Source organism: Tuber melanosporum (genome assembly GCF_000151645.1).
Source record: "Tuber melanosporum whole genome shotgun sequence assembly, scaffold_79, strain Mel28".
Classification (NCBI taxonomy): Eukaryota; Fungi; Ascomycota; class Pezizomycetes; order Pezizales; family Tuberaceae; genus Tuber; species Tuber melanosporum.
Genome location: NW_003299127.1, coordinates 42,333 through 68,897, shown reverse-complemented (window position 1 = coordinate 68,897; position 26,565 = coordinate 42,333). Strand labels below are relative to the sequence as shown.

General features: G+C 49.3%; 6 protein-coding genes; 3 read left to right on the top strand and 3 right to left on the bottom strand.

Annotated features, from left to right (window-relative positions):
- Nucleotides 1-735: 735 nt before the first annotated feature.
- GSTUM_00011002001 (uncharacterized protein) lies at nucleotides 736-2,494 on the top strand (the record flags this gene model as incomplete). XM_002841645.2 has 3 exons in its annotated part: nucleotides 736-892; nucleotides 948-1,094; nucleotides 1,167-2,494. Exons 1-3 carry the CDS (start codon nucleotides 793-795, stop codon nucleotides 2,492-2,494), a joined length of 1,575 nt encoding a protein of 524 aa, XP_002841691.1. The 5' UTR covers nucleotides 736-792.
- A 569-nt stretch (nucleotides 2,495-3,063) lies between these two features.
- Nucleotides 3,064-4,352, bottom strand: GSTUM_00011001001 (uncharacterized protein; the record flags this gene model as incomplete). XM_002841644.2 has 1 exon in its annotated part: nucleotides 3,064-4,352. The coding sequence occupies exon 1, from the start codon at nucleotides 3,712-3,714 to the stop codon at nucleotides 3,064-3,066; it is 651 nt and encodes a 216-aa protein (XP_002841690.1). The 5' UTR covers nucleotides 3,715-4,352.
- A 598-nt stretch (nucleotides 4,353-4,950) lies between these two features.
- GSTUM_00011000001 (uncharacterized protein) lies at nucleotides 4,951-6,419 on the top strand. XM_002841643.2 has 2 exons: nucleotides 4,951-5,114; nucleotides 5,183-6,419. Exons 1-2 carry the CDS (start codon nucleotides 5,081-5,083, stop codon nucleotides 6,250-6,252), a joined length of 1,104 nt encoding a protein of 367 aa, XP_002841689.1. The 5' UTR covers nucleotides 4,951-5,080; the 3' UTR covers nucleotides 6,253-6,419.
- Nucleotides 6,420-7,506: 1,087 nt separating this feature from the next.
- GSTUM_00010999001 (uncharacterized protein) lies at nucleotides 7,507-11,641 on the bottom strand. XM_002841642.2 has 4 exons: nucleotides 10,953-11,641; nucleotides 9,372-10,867; nucleotides 8,262-9,304; nucleotides 7,507-8,190 (listed from the first exon to the last, which is right to left on the bottom strand). Exons 1-4 carry the CDS (start codon nucleotides 11,009-11,011, stop codon nucleotides 8,104-8,106), a joined length of 2,685 nt encoding a protein of 894 aa, XP_002841688.1. The 5' UTR covers nucleotides 11,012-11,641; the 3' UTR covers nucleotides 7,507-8,103.
- A 5,612-nt stretch (nucleotides 11,642-17,253) lies between these two features.
- GSTUM_00010998001 (uncharacterized protein) lies at nucleotides 17,254-19,065 on the top strand. XM_002841641.2 has 8 exons: nucleotides 17,254-17,402; nucleotides 17,478-17,508; nucleotides 17,598-17,621; nucleotides 17,751-17,765; nucleotides 17,888-17,908; nucleotides 18,096-18,252; nucleotides 18,406-18,457; nucleotides 18,548-19,065. The coding sequence occupies exons 1-8, from the start codon at nucleotides 17,336-17,338 to the stop codon at nucleotides 18,862-18,864; spliced, it is 684 nt and encodes a 227-aa protein (XP_002841687.1). The 5' UTR covers nucleotides 17,254-17,335; the 3' UTR covers nucleotides 18,865-19,065.
- A 114-nt stretch (nucleotides 19,066-19,179) lies between these two features.
- Nucleotides 19,180-20,381, bottom strand: GSTUM_00010997001 (uncharacterized protein; the record flags this gene model as incomplete). XM_002841640.2 has 3 exons in its annotated part: nucleotides 20,341-20,381; nucleotides 20,153-20,286; nucleotides 19,180-20,097 (listed from the first exon to the last, which is right to left on the bottom strand). The coding sequence occupies exons 1-3, from the start codon at nucleotides 20,348-20,350 to the stop codon at nucleotides 19,180-19,182; spliced, it is 1,062 nt and encodes a 353-aa protein (XP_002841686.1). The 5' UTR covers nucleotides 20,351-20,381.
- Nucleotides 20,382-26,565: the final 6,184 nt, after the last annotated feature.

The window sequence follows — 26,565 nt, the reverse complement described above, 5'->3', positions numbered from 1 at the left end:
CAGTCTCTTGGACCTGTGAGGAGGAAGAAAAGGAAAGAATAAATTTTTGTTTGGTGAAACTGGGTTGGAATAAGTGAATGCAATAGTATTATGCAATACTATTGGGAGATAGTTGTAAGATCGGGTACTGTACAGTACTAATGGCATTAAACAAGATGTTAAGAGGGTGAGCTAGCTGTTTTTGGACTACTGCCTCCACTACAAAGTTCCGTTTTTCGACAGCGTTTTTGGACGCAAGTCTGCCGTCAACGCTCAAGCAGATGTGCTGCGTTAAGATGACGCCTGCTTAATACCGGTATCCCTTCCCGGCTGCCATCAAGCTTGCTTCCACTCTTATAAGTAGATGGGTGTTATCCCTTCCCTATCTACTCTCTCTCCAATGCTCCACTCCTATTTCACAACGCACTCTCACAACCCCGGCAGATATGAGAAGCACGCAATGCGAGCGCTTCTTTATGACTACACATCCAGTAGCGATGGATGATTTATGAGTGAGCAAACCATATAAACCAAGAAGCTTTGCATGACCATGAAATTAACCGTTTCCGAAGACGAGATATATTAATGAAGCAGAATATGGCATGATTTTGGCTTCCAAGAGATCTCCGGTATCACATATCATATCCCGTGCTCTTCATATTGTTGTGTCACCACTGCGGCTGCATCCCCCAGGACTATGATATTGTACTGTACAGTACCGCTACTTGTAGACACACCCCTCAACTCACCCATTCCATACATTATATAGGTAACAACACACAGCCTTGCTTCCACCTGGGAAACTAAGAAACCATGACACAACTTCGCGATACCCCACGAAAAGGAAAGGAACCGACAGTCTCTCGTCCAAAAGAGCCAGAGATTGGGGGCAGCAATCATGAAAATCTCGGGGGTATTTGCTACCATTCATCTTTCCAACAGACGTGTCTAACCCGGCAGTGCTATAGAATACCCAACAGACCTCGAAGTCCAACCTTGCATCCCGTTAATATTCGTTATGGGAGTCAGTGGCGCCGGAAAAAGCAGCTTTATCAAAACCCTCGGAGGAAAAGATTCCAAGCAGAAACCTCCAGTGACGAGCGCCACTGAATCAGGTTATTGAAACCCATCCCCCTCACCCACCGGCGTACGCGTGCCAGCCAGGCTAACCCGGGTGCCCCCTACAGTGACCCGTGAAGTGAAAGTTTACAAAACCATTCTGGACGGTCAGGAAATGCTATTAGTCGACACACCGGGTTTTGAAGATAACAAAACATTAAACCCCGAAACATTTCGGATGATCTGCGAGTACGTACTCCAAGTAGCGAATAATCCAGCGTGTATTATCCGCGGCGCTATATACGTGCATAACATTGCTACCTCAAGATGGATTGCTGGTGACAAACGCACCTGGTCGATGCTTAAGAAAATCTGTGGCGATGCTGCCATGGGTAACGTCATTGTCGCAACTACCCGGTGGCCGGCAGATCACGAAGATGAGGACTACGAGAAGCTGGAGAGGAGAAATTTGGAAAAATATTGGGAAGGTATATTAGGGACGGTCAGGCTCGCGAAAAACGATGTCCAACATTCAAGTGCCGCCATCCGGATGTTATTTAGTGTTCATCCGAAACCCTTTCAGGTGCAGTGGGAATTGAGTGATGGGAACACCCCTTCAGAAACTAGTGCCGGGAGAATTTCCATGACTGAGGGTGAGGAGGCGCTAAGTGAGGCGGAAAAGGAGAAGGAATATGCTCTGGCAGAACTTGGGCGAGTCTCTTCTCAGATCGAACCAGTGCGATCGCAAAACGCGCCGAAACCAACTCGACCTCCGCTGCCAGAAACGAAGGGACCGAGTGCCGCCAATCTTAAAAAAGAGATGAATGCTCTCCTGCAACGCTTAGAATCCGCAATACACGCCAGCAAATTGCAAGTCAAGAAGATCAAGAGTTCGGAGAAAACTCTGCAGGAAGAAATCCAGCAAGTCCAAGCATTACTAAAAGAAAAGGAAGACCTACTCAAGAAATACCACCAATTACGCCGCAAGATAGAATCCGCCGACAAACTTAAGGCAAGGCTAAGCGCCTTGCGCACACCGATAAGTACCCGGAAGGTATCTAGGAGAAATCTATTGGCAATGCTGCTAGTGGGAGGAGCGGTCGTGGTGGATATTGGGTCAATGAGTTTCCCTTTCCACGGATTTGCTGCTTTCGGCGGGGTGCTCCTATATGAAGGAGTGACGGGGATGATGTCGAAAAACACGAATAGTACACCAAAGAAGGAGATCCAGACACCTGACCGGGAGTACCAGATCCCTACGTTGAATATGGAAGAAGGTGCTAGGCTGAACGACGGGAGTGATGGAGATGATGAGCGGATTGAAAGGCGGAAAGCATGGGCGCAGGCGAAGGCGCCGAAGATGAAGACGACGAGAGTGAAGGGAGGGCCGGCACCGCAAGAGCCACTGCTGCCGATAGCGCGGAGAAGATCCAGCTGGTCTTCATTTTGGGTTTGAGCAAAGGCGCAATCTACTATCCAGGGTTGAGATGTGTTTATCTATGATATCACTACAATTGAGGCGCTGTTACGAGTGATGTGCTTGGGTAACATTCCTCCAAGCTCCTTGGCCACCCTGGTCATCCCAGTCGAGATTAGGGTAGATTATACGACGTTAGAGACGACGAAGCTTAAGTTTACTCGACTATAATACAGTGCAGTATGGTAGGGTAGTGTATGAAATGCTATGGTATTATATGCTATGAGTAAGGGTACTAATACAGTACATGCTTGCTTATACGTAGTTTACAGTGTAACCCAGAGTTGCTAAAGAGGGAAGAAGAGGATTGGAAGAGTCTATTGCACGCCATGAACAACTCGAGTAAACCAACACGGGGATAAAGAGGGGGGAAAGAGAGAAAGAAAGCTAAGAAAAAAAAAACAACTCCAGCAGACGAAGAAATAGGCCAAAGATCCCCAAGATAATAAATTAGATTGAACCGCACACTAGCCGCCATTCATCAACCTACGATAGCGAAACCCGCACCCAATCAGCCACCCCACAAGGCCCCAAATTGCAGTGAGAACTCACCCCTCCTTGATGACTTCAATCTTCCTCCCACTACCCTCCAGATTCTCCTCCAAACTACTACCAGTCGTTTTTACCACTCCCTTCCCCTTCCTCCCCTTCACCACCTCCTCCCCCTTCCCCTTCTTCTCATCCTCCTCCGCGCACCCACACTTATACGCTTCGCCCACCGTCATGCAATCAAACACCTCCTTCCCCAACCGCTCGTTGACAAGATTATGCACGAAGCACCCCCACTGACTCGCCGCGACACGCCCACTCGTTTGCGGTGGGTACTGCGCCAGCAGCTTCTGGAAGTGTTCCGCGCACTCCCCGCACGGGTACAGTCTCGCGAAAAGCGCCAAATACTGCGCTAGCGCGGTGCGTTCGTCCAGGCTCGGTGACTCCGGGAAGCGCGCGAGCGTCATGTGGAAGAGTTTCCAGCCTGCGCGACCGAGTTCGGCTTTCAGCGTCTCGTTTCCCAGGTGCGGCATTATTGCGCTACCGGCTAGGATTGATGAGGGGATAGGCGGGGGTTGCGCCAGGGCTGTTGTGGGGAGGTGGGGAGGTGGCGGTGGGGGGGTGGGTTTTGTGGAGGGGAGGAGGATGTAGGAGAAGAAGAGGAACAGGGTGAAGAACGTTGCTAACAGGAATGGTTTGTTTCGTGTCATTTTGGTGTTGCCTGTCCTCCTTCTCCTTCCCTCTATTTTCTAGTGGTTTTGGGTCGGGGTCGGGGTCGGGTGGTTATGTTGTGGTGTGTGGTCGTTGTTTGAATGGGAGAGGACAAAAAGTAAAGGAGGAGGAAAAGCCGGTAATAATGCCCTTGCGTAAATTTGCCTCCCTTCTCCCTACCGTCAGCCAGCCAGAAAGCAACAATTTTTAAACAAGAAAGAAAGAAAGAAAGAAAGAAAAAGAGGGGAAAAAAGAATCGGATGATGACAAGGTCTCATGTATGATACGATATGGTTTGGGGATGGGCCCATCTTTCTCTCCCTCTCCCGTACCGATGTAAAGGATTATTATGGATAGAGCTCACCGGCGGTGCGAACGGCGTAGGTTTTAGTTTTTTGTAGTGGCAGGACGAGAGAGGTATTCAATATATCATTGCATCTCTTGCGGTGGAGGAGTACCGGTACCGTAGATCGTAGTTTTGTGCCGGAGCATGAAGATGATGCGTGGGGTAGACTGGACCAGCAAACTACCGTACTTTGTGCCGCACCGTATGATATGATTTTCGGGGGGGGATTCAAAGAAGAGAAAAGGGAGCCTTGGGAAGAGAGAAGGAAGAGGCCGCAAGGTGCCGGTAAAGTACAGTATGATACTCTCTTGATTTCCCTGCCCCTTTCTGTGGCTTTAAGCTACCGTAACCTCCCTGCCCTTCCCCCCCCCAGAGTTCGCTTAGGCTAAGTATTTATGGTACCGACAGCAACCAAATTCTCCCACCCACCACCACCACAGAGTCCCGAATAGATACAGTACATTGCGGCGCGGCAGAGTGAAAAATCCGCACATAATTATTCCCCGGAAGAGAAGGAGAAGGCATTACAGAGGGGGGGGGAATTCAAGAGAATGAATCTCTCACTTAATTCTATCAGAGTCATCTCGGGTGCAGAGCAGGTGAGATAATTATCGACCTATGAAAAGCTAAAATCCAGCGTTTTTTTTGTTCTTTTTCCCCCTCAAGCTGGCGTAGGGAACCAGTACGAGTAAACAATCTGTGTGGAGCAAACAATCCGTGTGGAACAAACATGTATGAATAGTGGTAAAGGTATGAACTGTACGCTAAGTTAGGCTAGGGGATAGGCTGATTTCGCATTAATAAGTTTGGCCACCCCTTCTCTCTCCTGTCCCCTCCTTACATACCCTCCCTCACCCCGCATTTTGTCTGTCCTTTCCACAACGAAAGCACAAGAGCAGCCCCCCTCTCAGTGGGGATCGAAGCTTTCATTGCATCATACCCGGACAATTGTTTGGTCTACAAACAAGGAATCCAACAGAGAGATTTAAATAATTGAAAGAAAAAAAGAGGAAGAAAAAATGGTATTCCCACCGCCTCCAACTGGCTCCATCGGTCTGTTCCCTCTCCCTCTCTTCCTCCATTCCTCCTCTCATCGCAAACTAACCAACACTAAACCTCAGACTGGAGCAACATTGGCTTCCGAGTCCGCGAAGTTAATGGGCACATCCAAAGTACCTACTCCATCCACACCAAGCAATGGACCACACCAACCTTCATCCGCTCCCCCATCCTCCCAATCCACGGCATGGCCCCAGCCCTAAACTACGGCCAGCAATGCTACGAAGGGCTGAAAGCCTTCCGTTCCGCCTCTTCCGACTCAATCCACATCTTCCGCCCGCTCTCCAACGCCATGCGCCTCGAGCACTCCGCCGCCTTTGTCAGCATGCCCGCCCCGCCGACGGAGCTCTTCCTGAGAGCGGTGGAAATGGCCGTCTCCATGAACGCGGAGTTCGTGCCGCCCGCAGAGTCCGGTGCGAGCATGTACATCCGGCCATTGCTCTTCGGCTCGAGCGCGCAGTTGGGGCTGAGCCCACCGGAGGAGTACATGTTTGTTGTGTTTGTGCTCCCCGTAGGAGTCTATCACGGCGTTAAACCTGTGGACTGCTTGATCCTGGAGAACTTTGACCGCGCGGCGCCGAAGGGTACCGGGTCCGCTAAGATTGGCGGGAACTACGCTCCCGTTCTCAGGCACTCAGATGCAGCGCGGGAAGAAGGTTTCGGGATAACGCTGCACACAGACTCCCAGACGAGGACCTACATCGACGAGTTCTCCACCTCCGGCTTCATCGGCGTTCTCCCAGACAAGACGCTCGTCATCCCCCAGAGCGACAGCATCATTAAAAGCGTCACCAGCGACAGCGTGCAGACGATCGCAAAAGACCTATTCGGCTGGGACGTGCAAACACGCAAGGTCAAGGAAGCGGAGCTAGAGGACTTTGTCGAGGTCTTCGCTGCGGGCACGGCCGCAGCGCTTGTCCCCATCAAGAGCATCACGAAGAAGAGCACAACCTGGAAGAAGGTATACGGCGGCGAAGAGCCGGGCGAGGCTTTCGTTGCGCTGTTGGACGGACTCAAGGGCATACAAAGTGGCAGGGACAGAGATCCGTTCGGGTGGAGAGTCCCCGTCCGGGAATTCAAACTCGACGAGGCCACCGGTCAGGGGGTTCAGGCTATTGATCAGATGCCTTAGTTTTTTTCTTCACTTTTTCCCTCCCTTATTTACCTACTTCGCTTGAAATATATCATACCACCACACACATACACACACATATATATATGCACAAAGAGGGACCTACTGCGTGATAAAGTTGACACATGCATGCGTGCATGAAAATCAACATCAGCGATCATTAAATATCACTCGACTAATGAGAACGTGAAAAATCAAGCCCTTCGCACTAGACTAAACCCTCGTAAAGATATCACTTCACGAATTTGTATAATACCACCCACCCATCCGCAAGCTATATCCCAAGCACCATCCAAACCTCAACACCCTAAAGGAGGGAAAAGGCCCCCCGTGCCCATAATACAACCAGATAAGTAGGCATGCGGGGGAAGTAAGAAAGCAATCAAGCAAGGAACATGACAAAACAAAACACCGATACCCTCCTCCCACACACACCATCGCAAAACCACAAGCACGAGCACAGAACCCAATGGGGGAAGGAACCCCCCCCCGAAAAAAAAACTCTCTCTCCAGCACGATCCCCTCCAACCAACCTACTGTGCCAGCCCTCCCCCGCACCAATCGTCACTACCCACAAAGAATCACCCGCACTCGCACAGCCCTACAACGGTAACGATAACGATAGAGGCGGAGGAAAGAAAAGAGAATGTGAATGGATCGTGGGGTGGGTACGGTGCTGTGCTCGAGTGCTGTACATGTCGCATTGGACGTCTCCGACACTGGCTCGCTGGTGTATCGGGCATGGAGTTTTGTGGGTGGTAGATTGCCAACACCGATTATTGTATTGTACTATCGGTACTCCCTTTCTCCCCGGAGGGGGTTGTAGTTTACTTAGAAGATGGGTTTTTTCCCCCTGGACTGTCATACTTGTGGACGTACTGTACAGATGCAGTTCGTGATATGATAGGAGGTAAGCTTGGTTTGTGCTTGATAATATGGTAGTTAGCTATTGGGGCTGTTGCGTCTGGTAAATGTGCCACAGAGCACTCCCCGTGGCTATTGCATGAGGGATATTCCTCGACTAACGATTGTCTGTTCATACTAGTAATATGGATCGCAGCGGGTCATCACCGACGACAAGTCTTACGAAATATCACTTTTTCCTTCCCTTCCCTTTCTTTTCCCTTCTTTTTTGAAACCTGACATATCGTTGACTCAGTGCTATGCGCAGGGTGCCCAAACACTTGATGGTGGGGGTGTTTGGTAAGGTAGCTGTCCGCCAGGTACATCTATGCATACTTATACCATACACGCTCCAGAGTAAAGCGATTGTGTGCTCAAGATGATCAACAAGAAAAGGATGCCAAAACGCCCCCCAAGGCACCAATTTCGGACCTAATCGTAAAATATCACTCTTGTCCCACTGCACCACATTATCATCCTAAGAAATGAAAATACGAAAAATGAAACAGAAAAGGAGAAAAGGAAAATATGAACGAGACACAAACGTGCATGAGGAAGAGAAACTATAAAATAAAATAAAAACAATAAACTCCAAAATACACCCTCCGTCATGAAACCCATCCGACGACGACGTCTCCCATGTTAAAAGGAAAGAAACAGAATAAAATAATGAAGAAGAATGAATGATGTACCAGAATGAAAGTACTGAAGGCGGGAGTGAAGGGTGGATGAATATGAAAAGTGGAAATAAAAAGGAAACGAGAATGAAGCATGAAAACAGTATTTTTTTTGAAATCCAAAAAACTTGCTTCCGCCGCTAAGTGATGACATAAAAAGCGAAAAGAAAAAAGAAAAAAAGGATAAAAAAGGGGGGAAGCTGTGGGATTGGGTATGTTCTCGCTTTTGTCTTTTCTTATCTTTTTCTCGTGGATCGCTCGAGGGGTATAGTTAACCAATAAATTCTCCTGAAGCCATTTCCCACCAGGGTCGTCGCTCTTTCCAAACACGTTGCATTAACAGTCTTGCATGTCGGACCTGAAAGAAGAAAGGGTGGTTAGTAAAAAGTGACATTTTATGACTAAGGAAAAATACGCGGGGAAACAAACCTGCACCAAACCACTCTTCTCTACTTCAATCATTCTCTTCAAAGTATACTCCCTGTGGCCGCCGTCCACCGCCTCACATCCTGCCGAGAACAACGGGAAAAGCAAGCAATTCTCGGCTGTGCCACCAAGACGTACTTTCCCCATAGACCGCACAATCTGCGCAACCGACTGTTGCACGCGCGGATGTTGGGTGTGGTAGTTCAACACGCGCCGGTAAAGGTGAATAAGCGCCGCCCAATGGAACGAATCGTTCGTAGCCAACAGCTCCTCCGTGTCGAAATTGTCCGACGGTGATCCTGGTCTGAAATGTTGGAGCCCTACATGGTGGTGATGACTGTGTGTGCAATTTCCCACCGCCTTGCCACGCGCATCCTCCAGCTCCTGTTGTAATATCATGGCGGCCTGGAAAATTGCGGGCGTTGGTTCCCACTGGTCATAACATTGCTCGTGCATCGCTTGGTTTGTAAGCGCCAAACCTTCAGCGTACTCCCTCTTTTCCTGCTCGCATCTCCGTGCGAGTTCCCCTATCTTCGCCAAGATACTCACACAACGGCTTGTGAACCCAAAGAAGCAGTCCACCGCGTATTCCTCCGCCTCCCCTTCGCCATTGTCGTTTGTCCAGTATTTGCCACTAAAAATCGGCTCCTCTGTGTCACGGCCGCTCAGACTTCCCAACAAATCGAGGTATGCAAACCACCTAACCAGGAAATATGAGACCTTGTCCCTGCTGTGCATCCCCTGAGCGCCTCCACGAGCCAAGATGATCTTCCGGGCCGCGCTGAGATGAGTTTGCCATGTAAGCCCACTCACCGAGAACGGGTTGGGAGAAATGATCTGGTATGAAGACAACATGATGGCGGTCGCTAATGTTGAATCACTCTTCGCGTCTTCGGGGCTATCCAAGGAGGAATGAAGACTTCGTACTGTCTCATCAAGGAACCGGCCGATCCGCTCTGTAGGCTCAGGGTGTTCCAGCAATCTAGCCCGGTGACTTGCCGAATACGCAAGTAGCAGATTCATCAAATGATCAGTTTGAACAGCCACTAGAAAAATTAGACTATTAGCATATAGTATATGAAACCACCAGGGGCAGCGAGAACAGAAACCCACTTTGAGGAAGAATGCTCTTGAAGGGATTCGCCGAACAATCGTGGGGCACTAGCAAGCGAGCGGTGTAATGTAAGTAGTGGTGGAAGTACATCATGTTCTTTCTATTGTCGAGCAGTAGTTGCGGTAGCGGGTCCAGTTTCCTCGGGATAGTGATAGCAACAGGGTAGAATGGATTGTTTATGCCATTTCCATAAAGCCCTGCCGCCCTTCCCATCATCATCATACCGTCGTCGTAGCCACCATAGTCATGTCGAGGAATCTCTTCCACATCATCGTCGTCGTTATCCATGTCGGGCTCTCCGCGATCAACGCCGTAAAGAAGGGTGCGGCTCTGGGAAAGATCTTCCCTTTTATAATCTTCCATTTCTGAAGGATATCGGTCAACATAACTTCCGTCATAGCTATGATCGCTATCAGGCAAAGGGGGAGCTAATAGATTCTCAACAGAAACCCGGCGCATACCCGTACCTACACCGGCAGGATGGTGGTGATGGTCCATCAATCCTGCGATATGATTTATTGGGGCATTGGATATTGGTGTTGATATATAATCCAAAGCTGTGCCAAGAGAAGTAGGGATTGGTGCCACAGTAGCGGTTGGACGAGCGTTGATATGCTCAAACGTATATGGGGAATGAGGAGATGTTTGTATAGGAGAAGTGCTAGTTCGTAGTCTCTTCGTCGGCGATGTAAGGATTGGAGGGGGTGTATGAAACGACTTGCTGTGATATTGCTGTGTTGGAGAGCTGTGTTGCTGGCTGTCATACTGAGCTGTAGGACTCGTGACAAGGCTGGGAGGCCCCGGGGGGCTATGAATCTGACCGTTGCTATTCGGGTAACTAGAAACGGGTGATGCAACCTGGTTAAATGATTGTGAGACTGGTGTATAGGGGGAGAAAAGGCCCTGCTGTTGCTGCTGTTCTGTCTTGAATACTACGTCATTCTCAAAAGTTCTAGAGGGAGGTGTTGTGGTAGTTGGGGTAAGTCCTGGCTGCCATCCATAAGCACTTGACCGATTCTGGTGCTGCTGCTGCTGCTGCTGGATGGTAGCAGGACTTTGTAGCGGCGGAGGCTGTTGTGTAGTGACCGAAGCCAATTGTGGGTCTAGAGGTGCCGATGAAACCGGCATCACTGGGGCACTCGAAGGTTCCGCTACAGAAAACACAGTCTGATAATTCGACATAGTAGTCCTCTTCCCATTCCCAACCCTCGGAACCGGTGGTTTCCTCGCTCCATTACTAGGCGTAGTCTGCACAAAGGTCTGCGGGGAAGGAAAGTGCTGGTTTATTGAGAACTGACCGGCCCCAGGGATAAACTGTGACTGATCGTCGGCATTAGGGTCCTGTCCATTTGCCCCATTCTCTAACTGCTTCTTCTTCAGAGGGCGGCCTCCCCACGATAACCTAATCTTGTAATCGCATTCTTCGTCGAGTCGCTCGCAGTTGCTGCAGCGGGGCTTCTCTTCACCGCATTTTACCTTCCTGGCTTTGCAGTTCCTATTATAAGAAAATGGTTAGCATGTCATACCGCCAAACGACGAGACTCCCGAGAAGCATAGCGAGGTGAGAGTGTTTTTTTTACCAGCAACCGTTCCGGCTCCGACGGCGTATCTCACGACCAGCGACTGGGGCACGGGGCATTTGGTCTGTAACTTTTCTCTCGGGGGTGAGGGTCTCAGTCAACCTGCCGTGGCGACAGAAGAGGTTGGTTTTATGAGTCGACGACGACGCGACCACCCTTGAATAGCGGCTCGCCCCACTTAGGAGAATATCGCTGAAGTTGTTGGTAAAAATGAGGAGTAGTGGGAGAAGAAAGAGAATTAGGCTTGTGAGTTGTTGGATGTTGGACGCCTTGAGGCTGAAACTCAAACGGCAAGTGCGCTGGAGTGGGGCCCTTGGTTGAGATGGAGAATAAAGAGTGAACAGGAGGATGGCTGAAAGGATGAGCGGCGGGGAGCGGGCGGGCTGAATAATGTCTAGTCGATGGCGGCGAAGGAGGTGGCAATCCACCTGGACAACCAAACCAGCACAATCGACAACGGCAGTGGGGGAAAAAATGAAGAGTGAGAGAAACCGTATGCAAACGCTATGTTCAAATGAGCCGAGGGTATATCTGATCTGATCAGATCCGGGCCAGCAAACAGCCGCAATGAGGAACAAAATTAATTTTTGGAAAAGAAAAAAACGGAGAAAAGGGTTAGAGTGGGGGAGGGGGGGTTGGCGAGAGGTGAGAGTAGAGAGGGAAAAGCTCCTCGCTTTACTCGTTTGAGGAGGGAGGGGGGTGCGGAAAGAGAAAGATGGAGATAAACGAGAGAAGGAGAAGAACTGAAGTAAGAAGTGCGAACCGGTGAGAGATGATTATAATTATTGGGGGGCGGACGAGAGCGAGTGAGTGTGAGAAGAGTGAGGAAAGGAAGGCGGACAAGCTACAAACCAACAACCACAACCACAACGACCAATTCAGTACGACCCAAAAAGCAGAAAGCACCACTCAAGGGATCGGATTGGGGGTAGAAGGGGGTTCAACAAAAAAAGGGGGGGGTATGGATGTGGTGCTGGTGGTGGGGAGGGGAGGCGATAGACGGGGGGGAGGGAGTTGGACCTGAGGCGGAGAGCGGAAAAGGCTCTACTCCTCCTGCTCAATGATACACAAACGGGAGAAAAATGAGCGAAGTGGCCGGGGATACCCCAGTGGGTGGGGGGATAAGAGGAATGGGAGAGATGGTTAGGAGATAAGTCAACACTCGAGGGAGAATGGGAGGACGAGCGTGAGCAAGAAGTTGGGGGGAAAAGAAAAAGAAAACAGTCGAAAAGTTGAAAAGTGTGGCACCGTATCATATTACCGGTATCATATCTATCCCTCTGGCCCCAGGGTGTTGTATGGAACACTAAAGTCCATAATACCATAAGAGAGAAGGGAGTCTTATTTCCGTGCTTCACAGGACAATAGATACGAGAACACCGCGCACTTGTTATACACAACTATAAATGAAGCACCGTACAGAAGGTTACGCCTTGAGAACTGTACATCTCTGTATATATGATAGAAGAAGATATCCCAGGAAAATAGGCAAAGCAGAAGTACTCAAATACTGGTATCAGTCTTCATCCCCCCTCCCCTCGAGTTCGAAGATACACAATCCAGTCTGACTTAGTCCCCACCAGCTCCGTAGCTAGATTTTGAAGCAAAGCAGGCCAAGGTATTCAACACTGGCGGGAAAGGGTGGAGGGATTCCTCAGATCTTAATGGTCAGCCAGTAGCCATGGCTACCAATCAACACCCCCTCTTTAATTCCCCCCCCCCCTCCCCCGTTGTGTTCTCAATGCCTGCTGCCGGTACTAGCAGGGTGTCCTTCTAGACTGCGGAGAAAGAGGGTTATCTGTGAATCAACCGTCTACGCCGGTCGATCGAGGACATAAAAAACCGTACTCGAGCACGAGTACAGTACAGTACCGTACAGGGAAAGGACGGGCGAGTGAACATAAGAGTGGAGCATCATACTTTAGACTAGTCCAGTGAGGTGTCGATGAATTTCGGCACAATGACCACAGCACCACACAGTAGTCGTGCTCCCCATGGCAGAGAACTCACTTGACCACAAAACAACAGCGCCAACGAACGCAGGTTATCTCCAGGGTTACAAGTATGGGGAGGAGGAGAAAAAAAAGATAGGATAAAAAAGAGAGTTCAAGACAAAATGAAAAAGAAACTAAGAAGCTTGAGGACTTCTGAATGGATGAGAGAGGGAAAGTGCAAGGTCTTTTTTACTGGCACCATGCATATGTGTGGTTGTCTCTTTGCTCTATGCGTTGAGCTGCAGCAGGGGCAGGAAAGGTTAGGTTAGGACAGAACATCAAGTTCCCCTCCTGCTGCCCGATGGGAAAAAACCCAACCAAGCAAAAGTTGGCACACGCGAGTATCATCACAAACCATCAATCGAAGAAAGAAATAACAGAATAAGAAAATCACAAACCGCATCTCGATTTCCGTAATCCACGAGATGTATTTCTTGTCAGGGTTAGTAGATTTCATACATTTTCGGGGGCCGGGGTGGCCGATTCGAAAGGGTTTCTTCTTTCCCTCTGCCGCTGCTGCTAGAAATCCCTGCAGGACCATCCACTGGCCGAGGGAAGGAGAGCTGCTGAGACCCAGAAGACCGCGGTAGGCCAAACCCCTCAATGAGCCTCACCCGCACTTTTTCCTCATTTACCGCTGTCTGTCCCTCCTCCACATGGATGTAAGTCATTTGAAACCAATGGATTTCTAACCGCTTTTGATGGGAAAAAAAGATGGGAAAAAGGAAAAATTGGAAAAAAAGAAATTATCATGAAGATCATGGGAGTACGGTATCGGTAGGGGTTGAGGACTTGGTTACGATCGAGGTAAACAGCTGTTGTCGAGGCTGAATCTAGACGACTGGACGGAGAATGCCCAAAATGCAATGGAATCACTTTCGATAAGCAATAAGCTTTAAGTCCCCATAACGCGAGAGGGTGAGTGTTGGAAAGCGCAATAGCATGCCAATGGCAGAGTTGGAGTTGGACTGTGACATATGATACTTGAGGGCTCTTTCAAAGGGCTCCCTGGAGATGATCACTATCGCAGAGTAGCACCATACTTTCGCTGAATTCACCACACCACGATCCAACACAAGAAGCAACTTGAGTGCCGTACGGCACCTACCGGTACCTAGATTGCGCCAAGTATCCTGGCATCGGAATCCGGGGACATACATGGATATTGTCCTACTGGAAAATGGAACCTGACAAGAGAGCGACGATGACGAAGGGAAGCCATGCCTCAGCTCTGCAAGAAGGTTCCATTAAGCCCCTATTCCCAAGGCAGGCATATAAAGTTAATGATAACTTGGACGTTCATATCTAGGGGAGTGATATTTGATTGCAGTAGTTCTCTCGCCCCCCTCTCTTGAAATCCCATCATTTACAGTTTCAGACCTTTTCGGAGGATATCTCCTGTTTGCCTGTCATACCAGTATGATATCTTACCTGTTCAACCTAGTGCGCTTAGGGCTACCCCCGACTTTAATGTCATAAGTTTATTAGGGATTGAAATGTGTCCGTAATATTTGGGTCGTGATCAAGGGGTTGTCGATTCGTGGTGTCCTCGAGACCATCTTCCCAACTGCTCTCGGACCGGCCGCGATAATACCACGGCGCTTATTGACCGGCATTAAAGATGGGTCTCCAATACCGGCATGCTCCCAAAGTTGATATCATTTCAGGCGGCCCTATCCAGAATAATTTGGTCGTCCTCCAGAGGCTCGGGATCGTGTAGACAACTACTCGAGTATGGTCTTCTGTTGGCGTTGATCTTGTCATACCCGCACAAAAGAAAGGCAAGTCCAGGTTGTATAAAGCGGCTCCGGGAGGGTGGGAGATATGCAAACCCTTATGGTACGGTGGGACTCGGTATCGTCTTGCTGCGAAACAGCCTCATATTAGTTGTGACATCCACACCTACTTCGTTCGATAACTTGTTTTTGGTGGGCCTGGGTGTACGAGTACCCCTGTCCCTAGGTTCACTAACTTCGAGAGTCAATATCAGTATTAAGTGCCCACCACAATCCTAACCGCAATGACAATAGGAGTGCTGTGTCGTAGGAGAGGCTTTTAATCGAGCTCTCCTCACGGAAGGGATGTTAGAATCAATTATACAGTGACATCTCTGCTCATCAGTCTCCAAACTATAGTCTAACAAGGGTGGGCTCCATTTCCGATGGGCTACAGGCATTGGCATGCTAGAAGAATTTCGGGGAATAGCCCCCAATTGAACGGTGATCCCTCAAGATTAGGTTGCTCCGGGCATGGTACGGCAGCGGTAGGGCCTGAATAGTGCACGAACATCCTTTACCGTACTGCACTGTACCGCATAATTCTCTCCTGTGCTTAGCCAGGAAAATCAAAGGAAATGGGGGGAGGGGAGAGAAATCTCATGAGCGGGGACTTCTGTCCGGTTCACTTTTTCCAAGTCCTATCACTTTATCTCTTGACTTCTGAATACCTAAGGAGGAAACACTTGAGGCTGTATCGGAAGCCTATAAACAATCTTATATATATCGCTCCCCGGAATCGTCGGGCTCGCTAACGTAGATAACTGTTGGATGATGGCACCAACCACTGCAACACAACCTACAACTCGCCTGCCATAAAACTGCGTCAAAGCAAAGCAACACGAGCAAACCCTTGCATACCTCACCGTTGCTCAAGAAAAAACATTCATAAATCAACATCACCATCACTTCCTCCCGATCAAAGAAAGCAAAGCACGCGAGAGTTGACCCCCTCAAAGGCGAATCCCGAATCCCGGCATTTCTGGTTCCAAAGTTCAGCCCTACGCGGTGAGAAACACCCCTGGGGTGCAATCGTCACCACGGGAATCGACAGGCGTCAGACCGTAAAAGAAGCCCCAGCATTGCCGTCTTCACCAAGCCCAGGACGGACGAAACTTGGGGGACGACGAACAGGGATCAGTAACAAGTAATCCTTTGTTACCCTACCGGTACTTTGACCATCTCCATTCTTTTCCGACCAAATCCTCGAGTACTGTACTCGTACCGGTACCGTACCCCTGTTCGCCATCCGCCCAGTTTCGTCGTGGGTGCCATAAAATGCACTACTGTATCCCCAGCAGCCCTGCAATCTCCGGATCCTGAGTCAAAAGCTCTTGAGAAGGGTTAGCGTTTCCCTGACGCAGTACTCGTACCGTATGATACTATGTTCAGTCCCCAACAAGTGTCGAATCCCATTGACTGGTATTCGCAATTCTGTTAACTTAATGTTAACTTGTTGTACTAAACCAATCCTGGGCTGGCGGAGATAGTGGGTTATGCGGTACGGTGGAGGATAGCTCTTGCGATTCACTGCAGTGAATTATCTCCGTCAGGTCGCTCATATCACGGCATTTAGCCCCCGATAGGCCAACAGAATTGCGAAAACCAGTTAATGAGATCCAACACGGCCAAGGGACTCAGACTATGCCGTGTCGGGAAAGTACTAATCCTTCTCAAGAACTTTTGTCTCTAAGCCACGAGATTAGCGACCTGACGGAAATGATGAATCGCAAGAGCCCATACTTGTTCTGTACGATACTCAGCTCTTTGATCGGCAGGGATCAGGGGGGGACTCGGGGACAAGGTGATACCGGTATGTTCCACTGCCAGTCCCTGTCTATCACGTGTGAACGGCTTTCCGTATCTGGGCAACACTCTGGGCTTTTCGTTATGATTTGGTAATGCCCTCGATGGATGGCGTCACAGCAGGGCGGGGCGGTGTATCGGCATACCGGTGGGTAATAGGACCTGTAGCAGAGTACCGGTACTATACTCGAGTATAAAGCCAGGACAGAGCCCGACCTATGATATCATAATTATCCTGATAGTTCAACCTCTCTCCAGGCCATGTGAATTACCGTAATTGAGTTGGGTTTGCGGAGGAGCCACTGTTTGGCTACCGTAGTTATTATACTACCGGTAATGTCTAATCCGTGATGGAAAGTGCGGTAGGCTCGAGAAGACTACAAGTACAGTTATGAATACTCGGGCTGTGCTCAGGTACTGCTGTCAGCTAGACTCGCTACGCTGCTGGTGCAGTATTGGTACTGTAGCGTATCGTAGGTTGCCCACCCTACTTGGCTATTCGGATATCATGTCGGTCAATCTGGATTGGTTCAGCCGCACTCACCGCACATACGGTAGTCTACCGGTACTCTAGTAAAAGCACAGCGGGCCCGATTCGCGAAACGTGCAATATCTTATCAGATCTCATAGATCGGCCGTTACCAAGCGCCGGAACTTGGGAGATCCGGGTTTGATTCAAAAAGGAGAGGTATTGACTGCGCTTTTGCCTACCTGCTTCACACCCGTCCTGCCTGCTCAGTACGAGTCCTTCCCCCCTTTTTGGCCACCACATCACCTCAGGAGCCACCCTAATCGCTTTGATATCGCAATGGCCGGCCGGTCCTCTCAGCGAATCCACTCTCCTAGTAGAGGAATTTCAATGCTTGTTCACGCATGTTTACCACCTTCATAGCTCGGGTAATGAATGATCAGTGAGCTTTTGCTAATGCCGTTTTTATAATAGCTCGCAGGTTTAATTAGCTTTTCCAATTCTTTTGATTTGTACCACCTCCCCCTCCTTGTGAAGCTGATATTGAAATCAATACCGGTATCATATCACAACGCAATGCCAGAACTAACCCCTTGTCAAGCCTTCTCAAAAATCCAAACGAAATGTACGTACGCTTCTCAGACAAACAATCTAATGCGGAAAAGAATTCCCACCCCTAATCTATATCTCCCACCTGGGATGATTTCCCGTCCGCCCGTTGCCAAACTGACCAAATCATGCATCATGTATATAGAAGTAAAGGATATGGGTGTGTATTGCTGCCCCCCCCCTCCTCCTTCCTCTCTCTTACTTCCCCGTTCCTCTCCTTCCCCCCCCCCCATTTATCCGGCACATGATGGACTAATTCTCGGTACTGCACCGTATCAACAGCTGGCACTTCCAGTTTCTTACGTAAGCCCGCAACCCCCGCCCCGTTCTCCTCCCACTTCTTTGCCCTAGCCTCTCAAGGGTGTACTAATGCCCGAACCTATCGATCTGCCGGCGGAGGAAGAGAAATTGCATTCGAGCGGAGGAGATCCGGTTTTCTATCTTTTCATTTTCTTGTCGCTAATTTGGTAGCAACATTATAACCTCACAGCATTATCGCCCTAGCCCTCGCAACAATAACCTTTCTAGTAGGGTTTCTAGCAGACCTCTTCCTCTGGCAGAATGCCTTCATCGTCAAGAATTGGCTTGCGGTTGGAAGCGCTCCGCTGGAGGTGTTGATTAGTATATTGTATTGGGGCATCAGCGCTGTGAATTCCAACCTTTTCTTAATTCTAATAACCTTTCCCTACATTACCAATATATGATGCTCCTACATATACGTTACCGTACTTGTGCACGATGCGACATCTCGTCCCGGGCTGCAGGCTAACCTGAAGGGGGAGGGAACGTGAACACTTCAGATCGATAGAGACCTAGTTGTACCACCTGAAATGCTGCTTGACCCTTTTGTCGGTCAGTCTCCTCATCCTCTTCTGCATATATTGTGCATACCCGTCCTGCCTTGTCACTAACCTCTTCTTTCTCTTTTTCATTTTCTTTAAGACATGGGCTTTCACCTCTTCCCCGCACTGCTTCTACTCATCGACGTTCTGCTCCTCTCACCGCCATGGGCGTTTACTTTTCTGCCCGCATTGTTGATCCCCTCGGGGATTGCTACCGGGTATTGGGTCTGGCTGGAGCATTGCTTCTCTGTTAACCAGAATTACCCATACCCGTTGTTAAATGTTATTGAGCCCAAGGGAAGGATCGCAGTGTTTGTTGGCAGTGCGGTTATGATGATGGTTTGTGCTTTGGGAATCGGGTGGGGATACGGGAGGGTTAATGGGGTTGCTAAGGAGGTGGAGAAGAAGGGGGCGTAGGTCTAGTGGAGCGGGTGGGTGTACTTGGCGCTGAGTGAGGAATTATGGAGGCGATATATGGGCTGTGTATACGGAACGGCAGGGACAGATGCGACATCGGTGGTGGTGCAGATGAGTAGTTATGAATAAAATGATAGATGGAGGGGCAAAAAAAAAAGGATCCGATTTGAATGCTAGAAATACAAACATAACTTTTGGTCTACCACCTGGCCGTCGGGAGTGTACTACTGCTATAAATAGTACAATTATTTACTCGCTGTACAATACATATATAGATAATGGCATACGACACATGACACCCGACCTTTCCTCAATCTAGCCTTCGAACGAAAGCACAACCTTCCCACCATCAACTTTTATACGTAGCCCTTGAAGCACCGCCTCCCCGGGATCTTCATCATGAGTTCTCACCTCCTCCTGAAGCCTATCCAAGAACCCTACGAGTCCCAATTCCTCTTCTCCGACTAGCTCCACAAGCTTCTCTTGACTCATCCTCGCCCTCTCCTCCCCCCCACTCTTCCTCTTCTTCTTAGCCGGGGTCTCCTCCGCAGAGACGCTCTTACGCTTCTTCTTGTTGTCGACGGAATCGGCGGCGGCGGGAACGAAGTCGGGTCTAGCTTCCGTTGTGGTGAGAGAGCTTTTGGATTTCTTACCTTTCTTCCCCTTTTTGTCCTTTTTGGATTCCTTTTTCTCCTCCTTGGGGCGTTTCGGCTGGTCGGGGGATCCGGCAGCAGGGGCGGAGTTGGGGCTAGCTTCCGGTGTGGCAAGAAAGTCTTCGGATTTCTTGCCTTTCTCGTCTTTTTTGGATTCCATTTTCCCCTCATTGGAGGGATCCGGCTGGTCGGGGGATTCGACGGCGGGGGCGGAGTCGGGGGTAACTTCCGGTTTGGCGGGAGAGTCTTCGGATTTCTTCTTATCTTTCTTGCCCTTCTTGTCCTTTTTGGATTTCCTTTTCTCCTTGGAGCGTTTTGGCCGGTCAGGGGATTCGGAAGGGAGGGCGTCGGCTATCGGGGTATCCTTAGCTTCGGGCTGGCTAACCTCGGCGGCAGGGGTAGCGTTTGCTTCCGGAGATCTCTTCTTCTTTTCCTTCTTGCCCTTCGCTGTCGGGATAGTCGTAGTCACAATCGTATCCGCAGTAGTAGCACCATTTTCCATTCCCTTCCCACCCTTCGCCTTCCCCTTCTCTGGTTTGTAGAAACTCCCCTGATGCTTTTCTGCCTCACTAATACAACTCTACTCCCCCCAGTTAGCAAATTGGCCAGCGGGAGGGCAAAGAGGAAAGACGGACGGTATGACCCTTCCACTGCCCCTCCATGAACGTCTTTGAGCAGTCAATGCATGTGTAGTAGGCCCCACGACAGCGCGCAGCGTGAGAGTCGAGTTTAGGCTTTTTGAGGATGTCGGAACAGATTTCGCAGGAGACTGTGATCGTTTGTTAGGATTGGATAGTGGGCCCTGGTGGGCGGGGGGACTTACAGGAGACCATTTCTGGGAATTGCGGCGGTGGGAGGTAATGGTGAGGTTGGATGGGGGAGTTTTTTTTTCTTCGAGGAGAATGAAGGAAGGAACTAGCACGTGTAGGGTTCGGTTGTTATCCCCTCAAGTGCTGAGACATTCAGTCCAGTTTTAAATGTTAAACACTAGCCCATTCGAGTAATCATGACAGGAAAAACTTCGGGTCCCCAAAGTGGCGTAGTGCTCAGAACTACTGCGAAATCTGTACGGTTGAGCATGGCCATGATTGAAACGAGTGAGAGTCTTCGTAGATTTCCTCCCATCTTCGGGTGGGGGGGTTTTGCTGGGGCGGCCGTGGCCTAAACTACACTTAAGTCTTGGCAAGGTTCAGTGTGGCGACTACAGGACTTTTTCGTCGTTTTGCTGCGACTATCTTGACAATAGTTGAAGCATGAACCACACAAGCAAGCCAGAATGAGCCTCTCTAGTTCAGCATATCAGTTTCATGGGTTCACAGGCTGCTCACTGACAATTTCAAATCTGGGCGACTCTTGGTATGATGATGATCCTGCTTGTTGTGCTTACATCTCAAAGCTTACAGTATTGGCAAATAAAAAAAATAAAAAAGTGGCATGAAGGGACAAAAGCTTTCATGTAAATTAAACAAACCAATAAACCCACTGATGACTGTCTTATTAAAGAGCAGTTCTTAAGACTGTCAAAAGCTGCACCACCAAGCACTATTGTGTATTGGGAAAGGTTAGGTGATAAGACTGTCCAACCTACGACAGTCTTAGCAAAACCTCCCTAATAGGGGAGTGTTCAACATTTAAAACCGTGCTGAATGTCGTAGTAATTGTGGGGTTAAACTGCTTTTGGGATGGTCATATTCTATCACTCGTTCTCGGTGCTTCTTTCCCCGCTGATTCTCGAGATGGATGGGCTCGCGATGATGAGGGGGGTGTGATCTTTTTGGGGTCTGGTGAGCGTCGGTATGGCACAACATTCCTGGTCCTCAAAGTGGAAGTTCCCCCTTTTCAGTTTTCCATTGTTACGAGGAGGATACTCGAGCCGAATCACGGAACCGGTAGTCGGTTCAAGGGCGCACTTATCACGATGCTTGATCCATTAGCGAATCTAAATGCGTGGTCGATCCCCGACGCCAGTGCGGCACTGAAATGAGGAGAAAAACCGGGGAATGGCATATCGGACATGCAGCCTGGCAAGTTTTTCATGTTCAGCCGTAAACAGATCCAACACCAAGTGCAAGGAGTGAAACGCCAACCATCACGGGAATCCGTCTTTCCCATCGAGAATTGATTATCAGGGTCCTATACAGAGACCCATACTTCTGACTGAGTTCGCCTGTGCTCTTCGTGGTGGGTCCTGGAGCGGTGTCTGGCCTGAGTGTGAGATCTGGGGTATCGGTTGCTCTAGGTGTGTTTAGTGCTCTGCTGGTGGGTGGTTGTGCTTGGTTGTTTGTCTTTTTGGCAGTCTGTCGGTTGGGGGGCTGTGGTGGTCTTGCTTGTCTGTATCATAGGTTTTGCTAGAAGAAGTGCGGCAGTGGTAGGTGGTTAGCGAGTGAGGTGGTATGATTGGGTGGTGAGGGTGAGGGTGATGTAGTATGATAGTTGTTTTGTCATAACGCCGGTTTGGGTCAGACTAGTCTTACCTTGCAAACCCGAACGGGGAGGATGTCGAGTGAGGTAATTCGGGGTGGTCTCTTGCTATGATATAATTAATTGATAGGGCAGGAGTTACTTGAGCAGTTGCACTATCTATGAGCCTTTGGTGAGATTTCTGCACCGGGGCTTGTTCCTGTGTTGCTGACTAATGCCACTTTATGTCGTTCGATACTTTCCCTTTGCTTTGGCCGTCATATTTTCGGCTTGCCATATTGCAGGTCTTTGGGTTGGGGAACTGGTATTACCGGTACTCGAGTATATATATATATATATATCTCCCTCACAGTATCGCTTTTTCTTTTTCTTTTTTTGCGCGGATGGAATCAAGTCAGCTTTGGTGTAACTTGTTGGTCACGCTTCCGCAAAGTTCCGTTGAGGATTGTGATATGTTACCAGTCTGCCGGTATCGGTACTCCTCATGGGCGATGTCTGCTGACACGACCGCTCTTGGGTGCCGCAGAATTTCAACTTTCAGGCAAGTCTGACCTTATGAGTAAAGTACAAGTACAAGTGCTAGTACTTGTACTTGAGTATCGTACTCGAGTACCGTACCGGTACGAGGGCTTTGTGGATGCGAGGGGATACCAGTAGCAGTGCTATGGTTGTGATTCCAGCACATCAAACTCCTCTGTGATCGCCACAATATTTGGACCTTCCTCGCCGGCGATTTTATTAATTGCCGACCAGCGACTCTATCTGTTTGTCAATCTCCGCCTATGAGTTGCTTGACATCATAAATCTAATTGTTCTGGGTCACTGGGTCTGGTGTCAATGGATAGGAGGGGTACAAGTACGAGTATATCCACAAATCTCTTGCTAAGCTGTTAGTCTATCGTACTTGAGTTGAGCTATTCGGCACTCTTCTGGAGTGCCGCCTTCGAAGGTCGCCTAGCTCTTTCGAACCTTGGCACGGACAATGCTACAGTGGTTGATGGTGATCGGGTTGCCGGTGCTGCCGTAAATTATCGAGGATAAACGCGCCTGCAGCCCTTGTTTAGTAATCATAACTTACCTTTTCCTTTTTCCGCTCTTGCTGCGTGTTTTTCCATTCAAGCTTCTAAAAACCTGCTGGTTTCTGTTCGCAATAACGATGACTTACTTTAGTCAGAATACGAACTCTTTCAATACCACCACCATCATTGACACTGTGCTCATTACGAGTGCTGACGGAAGAGCCGAACTTCTGTCCTGGCTTTCTCCACTGGAACCTCAGACGAGGCACCAGGATGTGCGTATACGGCGGTACGATGGTATAGGGGATTGGCTTTTGGAGACAGCTGAATTCACAAGATGGCGAAATGGTCATGATGGGTCCTCTGTTCTTTACGTTTCTGGAGCCCCGGGGGCTGGAAAGACTTATTTAAGGTATATTCTGTGGTATCCCGTGCGCAGTGGTTGCTGTTGACGGACTACGGTCGTAGTTCCCTAGTTGTCGACACCATTTGTAACGAGAATCGAGAGCAACATGTGGGAGTAGCTTGCTTGTACGTCGATTTTCTTGAACAGGAAGACTGGTCCGTAACAAACATGATTGGCGCCATCCTCAAGCAGTTTGTGGTTGCGTTGCCTAAGATTCCTAAAGAAATCTACCAAGATTTCCTGAGTTCAACGGAGCATCTAGGAGGACGAGGCCTTTGCCTCCCGGAGTTGATTCGGATGTTCCGGATTGTTTTGCCGTCTTTCCAGCGTACCTACATATGCATTGATGCCTTGGATGAAATCCATGTGGCAAAGCGGCCCGAACTTCTCAAGTCTCTGGACCAAATCATCCAGAATTCGCCTGGGGCCCGGCTGTTTATCACTGGCAGACCGCATATCAGGGAGGAGCTCGAAAGGCACCTCATGGGATCCGTGAATTGTGTAATTTTTCAGCCGAGCCAGCGGGATATCAGGAAGTACCTGGCTTCTAGGTTGCAGTCTGACCCGGAGCCGGGATCAATGGATGAAAAATTGGAGTCAGAGATCATGACTAAGATTCCTGAAAATTTTTCTGATATGTGAGTATTGGTAGAAGTATTGGTATTCTTAGTCGATGTCTAACAGGTGGAAAGGTTCCTGCTCGTTTTCTTGCATTTCGAAGCTATTTTGGGAGAGACGACGATTGCTGGGAGAAGAAGAAAACTCAACCAGCTGGCAAATGGTCTGGCTGGTACTTATAGCTCAACATTGGAGCGCATAAGACGGCAACCCGGAGACAGGCCAAGGCTGGGAATGGCGGTCTTGATGTGGGTATGCCTAGCGGCACGACCGCTACATGTTGGCGAGCTATGCCATGCGGTCGCCGTGGAACCTGGAACCCTGGACCTTGATGTCAATGGCGTCCCTACGATACAGTTGTTATTAGGATGCTGTCTTGGCCTCGTGGTTGTTGATGAACGAACATCAACGGTCCGTCCAGTGCATTTCACCGTCAAAGAATATCTGATTTCACGGGGCGATATTTTCCTTAACGCCCATTCCACACTTACCGAGGTTTGCTTAACATATCTGAATTATCGGTGTGTGAATGAACTCCCATCGAATACTCTCACAACTCCGGCTGCGTTGCCATTTCTTAGATACGCATCATGCTATTGGGGTATACACGTTGAGGAGCAAGTTACGCCAGCTGTGAAAGCCCTTGCTCTTGGGCTTTTGAGCCAGTATCCTAATCACATATCTGCCTGGGTATATTTGCTCGAAGGAGGTGACCTGATAGGCCGTGTGGCGAATAAGATGATACCGCCACCGCATTCCATGATCGCAATGGGATTCACTGGTCTGCACTACGCTGCGTCTCTCGGTATTAGTGGGCTTGTGGGCGATCTTATGAGGACAGAACCTGTTGACATTAGCACGATAGACTCTTTTGGGTGCACACCGCTGTTGTGGGCTGTCATGGGTGGTCAAGTGAAAGTAGTGAAGCAGCTACTTGAAGGACAAGGTTCCGGGACGCGCTCAGCTACTCGGAAGAGACGATTACCGGCGCTTTCCTCGACACGGATTTGGCGTCGGAGGATCTTGGATCCTGTGTGGGGTAGAAAGAGGGTTAACCCAAATGTGAAGGATGTGCGGTGGGGTCGAACACCACTTTCTTGGGCTGTTGGTTATGGACACAAGGAGATAGTGGAGATACTCCTAAACCAGAAAGATATCGATCTTAACTCGCGGGACTTTACTGCTGCGACACCTCTATCATGGGCAGCGAACGAGGGGAAGGAAGAAATGGTGAGGATGCTGCTGGGACAGGAAGGTGTCAGCCTCGACGGAGTGGATAACGCCGGCAGAGCGCCGCTCTATTGGGCTGCCAAGAATGGACATGTGGAAGTGGTGAAGCTACTGTTGGACCAGAAGAGCGTAAATCCGGACAGGAGAGACACCATTTATGGTAGAACAGCTCTTTCTCGGGCCGCCGAGGGGGGAAATGTGGGAGTTGTGAAGCTACTGCTGGAACGGAGCGACGTCGATCCAAACTTGGCGGACAATAGGGGCCGTGCACCGCTGTCCTGGGCCACTAGGAATGGACACGAGCAGGTCGTGAAGCTGTTGGAGCGGCGTCAACTTGAGGTATGTGGTGAGTAGAACAGTGTGGAGGGCTGGCTCTGCTGAGTTCGGGGGTCGACACGAGGTTGTTTGGATATCGGCGTGCGGGATTTCCCAGGCGCCGCATCGAGAGTTTATCGCTGGGATTGAACTTGGCTATCGAGCTTTTCGGTATGCGATATCAGTTGGTTCGTCGCCCGTTTTTTCATCTTTTCATTTTTTCATGATATGCACGACTGGCGTCTTGGTCTTGGGTATTAAATCTCTTGGGGCGGTTTTGCTACCGATATAGGGACGACCTAGTGTAGTGGTCGCGCGGGCTCCTATGAGTGGGTTGCGATTCCGTGAATGCCATTTCTCCCCTGTCACCGGTTGGTGTTGTTTCTTTTATTTTAGTTTTCTAGTAATGTATATACCATCTCATTTATGAAAGTTGGCACCCTCTCTCACCGCTTTGGAGGGGGAAAGGGAGGATCTATTGTACAATAATGTATTATACCCCTCCCATACGGGATTCCGGGGTATTATCCGTTACGAGCTAGAATGTTTTTTTAATACTCGCTATCTAGTATCGTGACGATCCAACAGTTTACAAAGGAACTAAATTACACTTTTTCTGATTCCCGAGGGGAGCCAGTAATTGGTCCTAGACTTCTAGCACTATCACAATATCATACCTCACATTCCTCCACATTTTCAAGGTTTGTATCCGTGGAGCAAACGAGTGAGTGCTCATGTCTCTCGTTCACTTCGTTTAACGTGCTGTACGGTGTTCGTACAGTACACATCACTCCCATCCGACACTAAACCAACAGCAGAAACTTTCCGAAATGTCCTTTTATCCAATAAGTATGATCTCACACGATAGACATTTTTTTTGCGAGAGGATGTTGCTCTTCTTGATTCCCTTCCTTCCTTCTGCTTATACTCCCTGGCAGCAGGGTTGGGATCACGCACGCTATTATCACTTGTTGCTACAAGCACAGCACTCCACCACATGTAACCTTCAGACTCTGAGAGTATGGCCCACCATTTTTTT

What these genes read in the sequence shown, in the direction of transcription:
- GSTUM_00010999001 (XM_002841642.2), bottom strand. Translation starts at nt 11,011, where the DNA reads ATGCCCCGTGCCCCAGTCGCTGGTCGTGAGATACGCCGTCGGAGCCGG. An exon ending in CGGAGCCGGAACGGTTGCTG is followed by an intron (nt 10,868 to 10,952) that starts GTAAAAAAAACA and finishes TTCTTATAATAG; the next exon opens with GAACTGCAAAGCCAGGAAGG. An exon ending in AGAAGAGTGGTTTGGTGCAG is followed by an intron (nt 8,191 to 8,261) that starts GTTTGTTTCCCC and finishes TTCTTCTTTCAG; the next exon opens with GTCCGACATGCAAGACTGTT.
- GSTUM_00010998001 (XM_002841641.2), top strand. Translation starts at nt 17,336, where the DNA reads ATGGCCGGCCGGTCCTCTCAGCGAATCCACTCTCCTAGTAGAGGAATT. An exon ending in TTTTCCAATTCTTTTGATTT is followed by an intron (nt 17,509 to 17,597) that starts GTACCACCTCCC and finishes CCCCTTGTCAAG; the next exon opens with CCTTCTCAAAAATCCAAACG. An exon ending in TGGCACTTCCAGTTTCTTAC is followed by an intron (nt 17,909 to 18,095) that starts GTAAGCCCGCAA and finishes ATAACCTCACAG; the next exon opens with CATTATCGCCCTAGCCCTCG.
- GSTUM_00011000001 (XM_002841643.2), top strand. Translation starts at nt 5,081, where the DNA reads ATGGTATTCCCACCGCCTCCAACTGGCTCCATCG. An exon ending in GCCTCCAACTGGCTCCATCG is followed by an intron (nt 5,115 to 5,182) that starts GTCTGTTCCCTC and finishes ACTAAACCTCAG; the next exon opens with ACTGGAGCAACATTGGCTTC.